Raw genomic sequence first — 12666 nt, forward strand, 5'->3', positions numbered from 1 at the left:
TTTAAAAAAAAAGAGGGACTCTGAGGTGGCGAGGAGGAGCACGTGCCTCCCATACACCCGGAGCGAGGCTGCCTCCCATACACTGCACCAGTGAGAGAAACCTAGGCGATCGAGAGAGGGAGTGCCACCAAAAAGGCTCCTCTGGCAGCCCAGAAAAGCCTAAGGTGGCCGGGATTAAAGGGGGAATGTTAGGAAACTGGCCAGGTCTTGATGCCGCTCTCAAATTTCCTGGGAATTTTTTCCGGGCTCGGGTTCTTAAGTAGAAAATGGTTCTTAAGAAGAGGCAAAAAAATCTTGAACACCTGGTTCTTATCTAGAAAAGTTCTTAAGTAGAGGCGTTCTTAAGTAGAGCTACCACTGTAATTAAGGATCATAGTAAGGTACTAGAGAAGGAAGGATTAGATTTATTGGATTTATATGCCGCCCCTCTCCGTAGACTTGGGGCGGCTCACAACAATGGTAAAAAACAATACATGATAACAAATCTAATATTTAGCAATCTAAATTACAGTTTTAGGTTAAAAAATCCAAAAGAAACCCCAATATATAAAAAACAAGCACACAGTTGAATCATACACAGGAACTACATGGGCAAGGGGGAGATGTTTCAATTCCCCCATGCCTGACGACAGAGGTGGGTTTTAAGGAGTTTCCGAAAGGCAAGGGGATGGGGGCAATCCTAATCTCCGGGGGGAGCTGGTTCCAGAGGGTCGGAGCCACCACAGAGAAGGCTCTTCCCCTGGGTCCCGCCAGACGACATTGTTTAGTCGACGGGACCTGGAGAAGGCCCACTCTGTGGGACCTAACTGGTCGCTGGGATTCGTGCGGCAGAAGGCGGTCCCGGAGATATTCTGGTCCGATGCCATGTAGGGCTTTATAGGCCATAACCAACACTTTGAATTGTGACCGGAAACTGATCGGCAACCAATGCAGACTGCGGAGAGTTGGAGTAATATGGGCATACTTAGAGAAGCCCATGATTGCTCTTGCAGCTGCATTCTGCACGATCTGAAGTTTCCGAACATTCTTCAAAGGTAGCCCCATGTAGAGAGCATTACAGTAGTCGAGCCTCGAGGTGATGTGGGCATGAGTGACTGTGAGCAGTGAGTCCCGGTCCAGATAGGGCCGCAACTGGTGCACCAGGCGAACCTGGGCAAACGCCCCCCTCGCCACAGCTGAAAGATGTTTCTCTAATGTGGGAATAAATAATAAGGACCATAAAAAAAAACTATTTTCAATAAATAGTGCATAAACGTACTACTCCCACTGTGTTCCCTCTCCCCATGGGGGTAGCATGTCCCCATCATTGATTGGGGACTACATGCATTATGTGTGAACAAGGCGACCAACTACGATATATACTGTGCGGGGACCTATGGATTATAACAACTGATGGTTTCTTAGCAGGGCCGGCGCTATCATTTAGCAAGTGGAACAGATGCCTGGAGGCAGCGTCAATAGATCTGAGGTGAAAACAGTGCCATAATGTTTATGCGCACTGTTTAAGATAAACTTCGGGTGCGGCGTGGACATGATCCCACTGGACACATAAAATAAAGAGTCTGTAACCAGTTCAGTAAGATCGTATGACTCCACCCGTGTAGCTATGAGCCAAGCGTAGCCATGCCTCCTTCTAGGATGAAATACCACACAAACACCCTTAATGACAAAGGTAATTGCCTAGAATTAAGCATGACAGCATCTTCCTGCTTCAGGGACCAAGTCATCCCTCCCTTTGTGAAACTCCTATGGGACTGTTGCGTGAGGTAAAAAAGAATTAAAAAAATGATCCAACAGGTTTTCCCTTGTTTTCCTCAGCCGCATAGTCAGCTCTTTTACGCCAAATATTTGTGAAGCACTCTATTTAACAATCTTCAAAAGTGTCCAAGATTTTTCCTCAGAACAACTATGGCTGTTATGTCCTATTCGAACAGCTGAAAGCTGATCGCTGATTGGTTGAGACGCAGCAAGTCAAAATAGTCAAACCCACCTCTGTCGTCAGGCATGGGGGAATTGAGATTTTCCTTTCCCCCTAGGCCTATACAATTTATGCATGGTATGTTTGTGTGTATGTTTGGTTTTTAATAAGGGTTTTTTAATTATTTTAAATATTAGATTTGTCATATGCTGTTTCATTATTGTTGTTACCCGCCCTGAGTCTACGGAGAGGAATAGAATTTTAATTGGCCAAGTGTGATTGGACACACAAGGAATTTGTCTTGGTGCAGATGCTCTCAGCGTACATAAAAGAAAAAGATACATTTGTCAAGAATCATGTGGTACAACACTTAATGATTGTCATTGGGATCAAATAAGCAATGAAGAAACAATCAATATTAATAAAAATCTTAGGATACAAGCAACAAGTGACAGTCATACAGTCCTAAGTGGGAGGAAAAGGATGATAGGAATGATGAGAAAAACTAGTAGAATACAAGTGCAGATTTAGTAGAAAGTCTGACAGTGTTGAGGGAATTATTTGTTTAGTAGAGTGATGGCGTTCGGGGAAAAAACGTTCTTGTGTCTAATTGTCTTGGTGTGCAGTGCTCTATAGTGATGTTTTGAGGGTAGCAGTTGAAACAGTTTATGTCCAGGATGTGAGGGGTCAGTCAATATTTTGCCCGCCCTCTTTTCGACTCGTGCAGTATACAGGTCCTCAATGCAGGTTGGCAGCAATTGTTTTTTCTGCAGTTCTGATAATAATAATAATAATAATAATAATAATAATAATAATAATAATAATTTATTGGATTTGTATGCCGCCCCTCTCCGCAGACTCGGGGCGGCTAACAACAATAACAAACACAACATATACAATCCAATAATAAAAACAACTAAAAACCCCTATTATAAAACCAAACATACACACAAACATACCATGCATAACTTGTAATGGCCTAGGGTAAAGAGCAATCTCAACTCCCCCAAACTAAAGATTATCCTCTTCTGCACTTCATCTATGATATTGCTGGTTATAAATTGCAGTGCAGTTCCAAATTTAAAAAAACAGTTGTACATAACTACGTGGCAGAAAAAATAAAAAGAAGGAACGCCTTCTTTTGAAACGTCAATTGAGCTGAATGTCGCTACTAAAGAAGCTCCCACTACTCTAAAATTATATCTGCGTATTAGGTAGCAACTCAGATGCAATCTTGGGAGTCTGCGCCCTTACATGTAGAAGATTGCAGCTGTGTTTTTCCCACTCCACACTCCTGCCTAATAGAGCAGTCTCTGCGCATTTGGCATCTCATATATTTAATTCTTGGACTACAGCCTGGAATGACAGCATAGCTTGTGTAGCTCATTGCTATCACTCCACACAAACACACACCCTGCTTTCTCTTCCCCTTCTCCACCCTACTGGGTTTTTGGAAGAAAAGAACCCCTGGGACCATGCCATGTTGGACGAGGTCTCTCTTAATCCTCTGTGGTCTAAGACAAAAAGTCACTGTTTCTCTGATCAATCCATAGCCAGTTGGATTATAGTATGAGGGTTTTCTTTGCAATACTAATCAGCTCATGTGATTTGTGAACCAGTCTTTGGAATTACATTTGCAACTGATCTTCTAAACTTTCTTTGTTTCTCACGGTAATAATATATAATATTCCTCCTTCCCTTGGCTGTTGACTGCAAATTAAATTACAGGCTTCGATTTCTATGGTTTTGATCTGCACATTAAATGCAAATTCTCTGGTACGTAAATAAATCTGCATGTATAGATGCAGCCAACATTAATAAACTCAAGAGTCGGATTAACAGTCGCATGAATCCCAGCGGCCGATAAGGTCCCACAGAGTTGGCCTTCTCCAGGTCCCGTCGACCAAACAATGTTGTTTGGCAGGCCCCAGGGGAAGAGCCTTCTCTGTGGTGGCCCCGGCCCTCTGGAATCAACTCCCCCCAGAGATTAGAACGGCCCCCACCCTCCTTGTCTTTCGCAAATTACTCAAGACCCACCTTTGTCGCCAGGCATGGGGGAGTTAGGATATTCCTTTCCCTAGGCCATTACAAGTTATGTATGGTATGTTCGTGTGTATGTTTGGTTTTTATAATAAGGGTTCTTAGTTGTTTTATTAAATTGGATTGTTACATGTTGTTTTTTATCATTGTTGTTAGCCGCCCCGAGTCTGCGGAGAGGGGCGGCATACAAATAAATAAATAAATAAATAAATAAACAAACAAATAAATAAATAAATAAATAAATAAATAAATAAAACAACCACAACAACAACAACAACAACAACAGAGTCAGAAGGAAATTTGTAGCACAGTGGTTCCCAACCTGGGGTCAGGACCCATTTGGGGGTCGAACGACTGTTTCACAGGGGTCGCTTAAGACCATGGGAAAAGACAAATTTCTTTTAGGAACTAAAGCTTCTATTCTGGCACCTTGGAACATATTTTTACAATTTGACCAATCCGGCGTTTATAGTGGAGCAGGTGAGTGACAGGAGCACATCTAATTTTCCATGAATAAAATGCGGTATTTTGTTAGTAACTAATATCAATCATCAAAAAAGTTGCAAAAGTTTTTTTTTCTAATTTTGTCATCCAGTTACATTCATTTTCTTTTAATTAAATTCCCTCCTCAAAAAAGTACAACACCAATTATATTTCTAACTTATTAACCATTATGCCAAAGTGCTTCCTTCTTTCTTTATACATTTTTCTATAAGCCAAGAAAACCTTGTATAGCCAATCAGATGTTAACAAAAGAAAATTAAAAACAAAACATAAACATATATGAATTTCAGACCTTCTCCCCCCCTCTAAATAGTCCATTCCCATTTTGTTTTTTACTTTAAAATAAGGTGTGTGCAGTGTGCATAGGGATTTGTTCATAGTTTTTTTTAATAGTCCGGCCCTCCAACAGTCCGAGGGACAGTGAACTGGCCCCCTGTGTAAAAAGTTTGGGGACCCCTGTAGTGGAGGATGATCTTCTGGCCTTCCTGCCAATCAGCTTAAAGCTCTGCTGGGAGAATTAGCATTAGACTTATGGTTGGGGGTCACCACAACATGAGGAACTGTATCAAGGGGCTGCGGCATTAGAAAATTGAGAACTACGGTTGAGGTAGGTCATGGGGCCGTTGAGCAATAGCACCTAACTCCAGCCCAGAGGTATGAATGCTTTTATTAAACAGGATTTTAACTATTTTGTATTATTTTATATTATTTTACTTGTTGTATGCTGCCCAGAGTCCGAAAGGAGTTGGACGGCTCACAAATCCAATAAATTAAATTAAATCTATTCCAACCCCCTACGCAAGCAGACCAAGCAGAAATAGTAGTACTGTACATAAACCTTTGTGAGTACATTCACCTTTGCGAGATAACTGTACAGTGGTATCTCTACCTAAGAACACCCCTACTTACGAACTTTTCTATATAGGAACCGGGTGTTTAAGATTTTTTTGCCTCTTCTCAAGAACCATTTTCCACTTACAAACCTGAGCCTCCAAAACTGTAACCGGAAAAGGCAGGGAGAAGCCTCCATGGGGCCTCTCTAGGAATCTCCTGGGAGGAAACAGGGCCGGAAAAGGCAAGGAGAAGCCTCCGTGGGGCCTCTCTAGGTATCTCCTGGGAGGAAACAGGACCAGAAACCTCTTTGTAACCTCTTTTTGGCAATGTCTCCTGCTTTGTTTCTTAGGCACCCAAATGAGCTGCTTCTCTCCAAGTGCATTTTCTTGGCGTCAGGCTGCGTACGTGGATTCCTATTGCTGGGCCGCCGTTCAACAGAAGCAGCTGTCTCAGAGTGAATCGGGTCATCTTCCCCTGTGGCTTCATAAGGTTTGAATAACCACATGAATGCTCCCTCCTGTTTCATTTCCTCTTCTCTCTTTTTTTCTCTCTTCTTAGTTTTAACCCAGTTCTGAGAAGTCTAAGGACACAAACACACTCTATTTCAGTGATAGAAACATAGCAGACTGACGGCAGAAAAAGACCTCATGCCCTTATACTATTTCCTGCATTTTATCTTACAATGGATCTATGTTTATCCCAGGCATGTTTAAATTCAGTTACTGTGGATTTACCAACCACGTCTGCTGGACGTTTGTTCCAAGGATCTACTACTCTTCCAGTGAAATAATATTTTCTCACGTTGCTTTTGATCTTTCCCCCAACTAACTTCAGATTGTGTCCCCTTGTTCTTGTGTTCACTTTCCTATTGAAAACACTTCCCTCCTGAACCTTATTTAACCCTTTAACATATTTAAATGTTTCGATCATGTCCCCACTTTCCCTTCGGTCCTCCAGACTATACAGATTGAGTTCATGGCGAACCTCTTTTTCCTCGGATGCCAAAAGAGTGCCCAAACCTATAATTCAATACCTTGGGAGGGCGAAAACAGCTTTCTCCACCTCTTGGAGGACCTCTGGAAGCCAGAAACAGTCTGTTTTTGAACTTCTGGTGTGCCCAGTAGGCTCGTGTTTTGCCCTCCCCAGGCACCAAAGCCTTCCCTGGAGCCGGGGAGGATAAAAGTGGCCTTCCTCACCCCCCCTAGAGGCTCTCTTGAAGCCAAAAACGCCCTCCCAGAGCCCCTGTGTGAACCAAAAATCAAATGGCCAGCACATACATGCATGTTGGAGCCAGTCAGGTACGCAGAACCGGTAGAAAAATTTTGGTTTTTTTCCTTTTTTCTCCTTCTGGGCTCTGGGTATGTTTTTCCTCTTGCAGTAAATGAGGTTGAATGTATATAATTTTTGAAGAGCTGTGCGTGCGTGTATACATACACATACAGTATATATAGTAGATAATGTATATTTTTGTATGCCTGTGTGTAATATGTATGTATACATATGGCATATATATTTTTCCGAACGCCATCACTCTGCTAAACAAATAATTCCCTCAACACTGTCAGACTTTCTACTAAATCTGCACTTCTATTCTACTAATTTTTCTCATCATTCCTATCACCCATTTCCTCCCATGTTGACTGTATGACTGTAACTTGTTGCTTATATCCTAAGATTTTTATTAATATTGCTTCTTCATTGCTTATTTGACCCCTATGACAATCATTAAGTGTCGTACCACATAATTCTTGACAAATGTATATTTTATTTTATGTACGCTGAGAGCATATGCACCAAGACAAATTCCTTGTGTGGCCAATCACACTTGGCCAATAAAATTCTATTCTATTCTATTCTATACTATTCTATTCTACAGTATATATATGGAATTAAATAGTATATTTTGGATGTTCAGTAATAGGTAGGGAAATTGTATCTCTTTGAGGCGAGGAGAGGCCAGGCACCCTAACCCTAACCCTTGATGTGAGTTGGCCACCTTTAAGCCAGTCACATGACCTTTAACTCACCCCTGGTCACATGATCATCAAGCTACACCCACCTGGTCACATGGCCTGCAAACCACACCCACAAAATAAGCCACAGTGTGGTAGTATATTTTTTTGCAGCCCTTCACTGGTTGGAGCTGAGCTAGGACAACGGCTCATGTGCCATCAGATGTGGTTCCATGTGCCGCCTATGGCACCCATGCCATAGGTTCATCAACTCTGCTCTATTTGGTGCTGATTAGGGAATCCTGAGAGTTGGTGTCAGTGGTGGGTTGCTGCCAGTTTAAAGCAGTTCAGGCAAATTAGTAATTGCAACCTTCTACCCGCCCGGGTGCAATCCCGTTCTATATCGCTGTGTTTTTTGACACCACATGCATGTGCAGATGGCTTGTGCGAGCAAATTCCCATGTTTTGTGGCATTGCACAGATGGCACACACGCAAACATTTCTGGTGCTGGCTGAATTGGCCAAAAAGGCTTCAAGAGTTGTTAACCTAATCCTACATAGCTTCTGCTCCGGTAATCACACACTACTAACGAGAGCTTACAAAACTTTCACCAGACTAATCCTGGAATACAGCTCGTCTGTCTGGAACCCACACTGCATTTCAGACATAAACACCCTAGAAAACATCCAGAGATAGTTTACTAGAAGAGCCCTCCGCTCCTCCACTCGCAACAGAATACCCTACGCAATTAGACGTACAATCCTAGGTTTAGAAAGCTTAGAACTACGTCGCCTTAAACACGACCTAAGCATAGCCCATAATCATCTGCTGCAACGTCCTTCCTACTTCAGATTCAACCATAACAACACACAAGCACACAACAGATGCAAACTTAGAGTAAACCGCTCCAAATATGACTTTAGTAACCAAGTAGTTAATGCATGGGACTCACTACCTGACTCTGTAGTATCATCACCTAACCCCAAAACTTTACCCTTAGACTACCCACTGTTGACCTCTCCCAATTCCTAAGAGGTCAGTAAGGGGCGTGCATAAGTGCACCAGCGTGCCTTCCGTCCCCTGTCCTAATGTTTCTCTTTTACTAGTATCATGTATATAAACACAGTTATATCTTTGTATACTACCAATACATACTTGACAAAAATAAAAAATAAATAAGGTAAATGATGCCCACCTTTGGTTGAAGTCCACATACAGTACCTTAAAGTTATCAAGCTTGACAAACATACCATGTATTAATATTGTGTATTAATTCCCCATATGCAGTGATAAAATGAGCTCTTTTAATTTATAAATGGTGTTTTAATTTTTTTTTTAAAAAAATTAAAAAATAATTTTTATTAGATTTATTTACATTTAAAAACAACATTGAACCAGAAAGTGAAACACCAACTTTACAAACAATACAACTGACATCACATCCTCTCCAAAAAAGAAACAAAAAAGCACAAAACCCACAAATGTTATCTATGGTGGAAGCAAATCTGAATCCCTTATTTCCATTAATGTCTAAATTAATCTTGCAGTGCTAAATATTGACAATAAATATCGACAATAAAATTTTTGAACAACAAATAGTTTGCAAAATACTAGTATTCCTAATCCTAATTCCCTAGTTTTTTCTCACAGGTATACATTATATTTATTCTAATTCCTTGATACCAAACTCCTATATTTATATTCCTATATATATATTTAATTATTGTTACCTTTTATTTTAAACATTTTTATTTATTTTGTGGCACAATTTGGATGCTGAGTCTTAATTAACTACGAGCAATGCACAATATTCCTTCCCTAACTTGGATGAAAAGAAAACAGGTTTAAAAAAAAAACACATTTTTTTAAAAATGGTAACGCAAGATTTCTTTATTTTTTTAGAACAGAATAGACTTTTTTATTGGCTGAGTGTGATTGGACACACAAGGAATTTGTCTTTGGTGCATCTGGTTCTGCCAGTATTTGCATATCACTCCCATTACAATTAGCTTTCCGGAAAAACTGATAGGGTGGGAGTAGTGTGGATCTCCAGAGGCAGTTGGTTCCAGAGCATCGGAGCCACCACAGAGAAGGCCCTTCTCCGAAGCCCAGCCAACCAACATTGTTTGGTGGACAGGACCTGGAGAAGGCCAAATCTGTGGGCTGGGAGGTATGAGGTAGAAGGTGGTTATCATTTCTGAATGTCCTTCAAAGATAGCCCCATGTAAAATGCCCTGTAGCAGCCCAACCTAGTGTTGTGGTTCAGCCTGGGACCCCTCCGGGAATGGCTGATTTGCTGTCGGCTTCCAGCTCAGAGGGAGAGGCTGAGGACCAGGAGGTGCAGACTGACGAGGAAGCGGAATCCCAGGCTGAAGAAGAAGGACAGCCAGAGTTCCACCAGGGGGAGCTCTCCCCAGCAAGCAGCCTGGATTCCCTGGGGGAAGATGCTCATGACATCATAGATATGCGACACAGGAGAGCTAATCAGAGACGAACTCAATTGGCTAGGTATTTCCAGCATTAGAGGTCACAGCTGGGTTTGGGTGTGGTGCTTGGGAAAGGATAAAAGGCGGCCCCACCCTTCCTGGCTTGTGGAGTTTTATCTTGGAGATTCGTGAGACCTGTCTGTGAACTTTGGTGGCTACAATCCTGGTTTGTGCCTTGGACTATTGAAACCTTGGGGGGGTGTGCCAGCAAGAAGCTTGTGAAATTGACTGGACATCAGGACCCTGTTGTAACGTATTGTAACCTGTCTGCTGTGAAGACAGGTTTTCCTTTGTGCTTATTTTTTCCTGCTATAAAATACTTTTGGATTTTACCAGAGTGTCTGGCTGTTTTTTCAGTGGGTGTGGAGGTCTGGGAAAACCCAGACAGAACACCTAGAGTAAGGCACAAATGACTGTAAACATAGTCTGTATATTCTGTATAGTCTGGAAGGAAAAGTGGGGACATGATTGAAACATTTAAATATATTAAAGGGTTAAATAAGGTCCAGGAGGGAAGTGTTTTTAATAGGAAAGTGAACACAAGAACAAGGGGACACAATCTGAAGTTACTTGGGGGAAAGATCAAAAGCAACATGACAAAATATTATTTTACTGAAAGAGTAGTAGATCCTTGGAACAAACTTCCAGCAGACGTGGTAGATAAATCCACAGTAACTGAATTTAAACATGCCTGGGATGAACATATATCCATCCTAAAATAAAATACAGAAAATAGTATAAGGGCAGACTACATGGACCATGAGGTCTTTTTCTGCCCTCAGACTTCTATGTTTCTATGTAACAAAGCTCCCTGACCCAGAAGATGTTTCAGCTTTTTAAATATTTAAATATTTAAAGCTACTTTCCTGAACAACATCCACTCAAGATTGCTGAGGACCGTGAAACAAAAAATCTATGCAGACTAGAAGGAGAAAATAAGGGAGTGCTATTTAACACCAGCTTTTGTTCCTGATGCACGACAAGATAAAGATCTAACAAAATGTAAATCAATATTAATGCTTACCTTGGATGTCTGTCAAGCACATTTTCCTGATCTAGCAGCTTCAGATGATTTACTGCAATTCCTATAATTCAGTGTCTTTCTAGGAAATGAGTTACGTACACAAGATGCCAAATTGCATAAGTGGCAAGATTCCAAGTTCCTAACAGATAATATACTTTTTAATACATACAGTGATACCTTGTCTTACAAACTTAATTGGTTCCGGGACGAGGTTCTTAAGGTGAAAAGTTTGTAAGACGAAACAATGTTTCCCATAGGAATCAATGGAAAAGCGATTAATGCGTGTAAGCCCAAAATTCACCCCTTTTGCCAGTCGAAGCGCCCGTTTTTGCACTGCTGGGATTCCCCTGAGGCTCCCCTCCATAGAAAACCCTACCTCTGGACTTCCGTTGCCAGCGAAGTGCCCATTTTTGCGCTGCTGGGATTCCCCTGCAGCATCACAAAAACACGGAAGTCCGGAGGTGGGATTTCCCATGGAGGGGAGCCTCAGGAGAATCCCAGCAGTGCAAAAATGGGTGCTTCGCTGGCAACGGAAGTCCGGAGGCAGGGCATCCCAGCGGCGGTGGTGGGCTTGTAAGGTGAAAATAGTTTGTAAGAAGAGGCAAAAAAATCTTAAACCCCAGGTTTGTATCTCGAAAAGTTTGTATGACGAGGCGTTTGTAAGATGAGGTATCACTGTATTTTGCACCTAAAACTTAACCACATTATATTGACTTGATACTTACACATAATCCTTCCTTCAACTGAATCCTTTTTCAGTTGATTAAGTCACATTATTAGAATAGCTACAAAAAGGACAAATGATAAACAGGCATTATTTGTTGAGGAGCACAGTAACATTTTAAGGTTTTGTACTAAACCCATAAGGTTCAGTATGATAACAGATTAGGCAAGTAGCTCAATTTTCTTGAATTGCTATAGAAGTTCAGTTCTAGATCGTGATTTGAAATGATTAAAGCGTTTATGGGTAAAAGCATACTATTTAATTATTTCCTATTTTAAAAGTAATTAAGGATCATACTAAGGTACTAGAGAAGGAAGGACAATTAAGAAACCGATTAAGTATTCAATAAATAGTGCATAAACTTACTAACCCCACTGCGTGTCCCCCCCCCCCCCCGGGGCAACAGCCCATTACTGACTACAAATATTTTGATAATGTGGTATATGTATGGAAGTTTGTGTAAATTTGGTGAAAATTTTAAACAAAATTGTAAAAGATTATGATTTAAATCGACTTGATTTAAATCAAATCCACCATCATACATTCCCACCTGTAAGATGTCAGAACATTTGGAGTTTCTTGATTGATCTGGTGAATATAAGTTGAATGAATGAATGAATGAAGGAAGGAAGGAAGGAAGGAAGGAAAGGAAAGGAAAGGAAAAGAAGGAAGAGAAGGAAGGAAAGAAAGAAAGAGAAGGAAGAGAAGGAAGGAAAGAAAGAAAGGGAAGGAAGGAAGAGAAGGAAGGAAGGAAGGAAGGGAAGAAAGAAAGAAAGAAAGAGAAGGAAGGAAAGGACGGAAGGAAGGAAGGTAGGAAGGAAGGAAAGGAAGGAAGAGAAGGAAGGAAGAGAAGGAAGGAAGGACAGAAGGAAGGAAGTAAAAGGAAGGAAGGAAAGAAAGAAAGAGAAGGAAGGAAAGGAAGGAAGGAAGAGAAGGAAGGAAGTAAAAGGAAGGAAGGAAAGAAAGAAAGAAAGAGAAGAAAGGAAAGGAAGGAAGGACGGACGGAAGGAAGGAAGGTAGGAAGGAAGGGAAGGAAGGAAGGTAGGAAGGAAAGGAAGGAAGGAAGGAAGGTAGGAAGGAAAGGAAGGAAGGAAGGTAGGAAGGAAAGGAAGGAAGGAAGAGAAGGTAGGAAGGAAGGAAGGAGGGAGGGAGGGAAGGAAGGAAGGAAGGAAGGACTTCAATG

General features: G+C 41.4%; 1 protein-coding gene across 1 annotated transcript in view; it reads left to right on the forward strand.

Moving 5' to 3' along the window:
• Positions 1-12666, forward strand: part of PANX1 (pannexin 1) — a 47887-nt gene that overhangs the window by 17993 nt on the left and 17228 nt on the right. Inside the window, exon 2 of the mRNA XM_070749620.1 lies at positions 5646-5785. Coding sequence (XP_070605721.1) covers positions 5646-5785 — 140 coding nt within the window. The remainder of the gene's footprint in view (positions 1-5645; positions 5786-12666) is intronic.

The sequence above is a fragment of the Erythrolamprus reginae genome, chromosome 4 (assembly GCF_031021105.1).
Source record: "Erythrolamprus reginae isolate rEryReg1 chromosome 4, rEryReg1.hap1, whole genome shotgun sequence".
In the NCBI taxonomy this organism is placed as follows: Eukaryota; Metazoa; Chordata; class Lepidosauria; order Squamata; family Dipsadidae; genus Erythrolamprus; species Erythrolamprus reginae.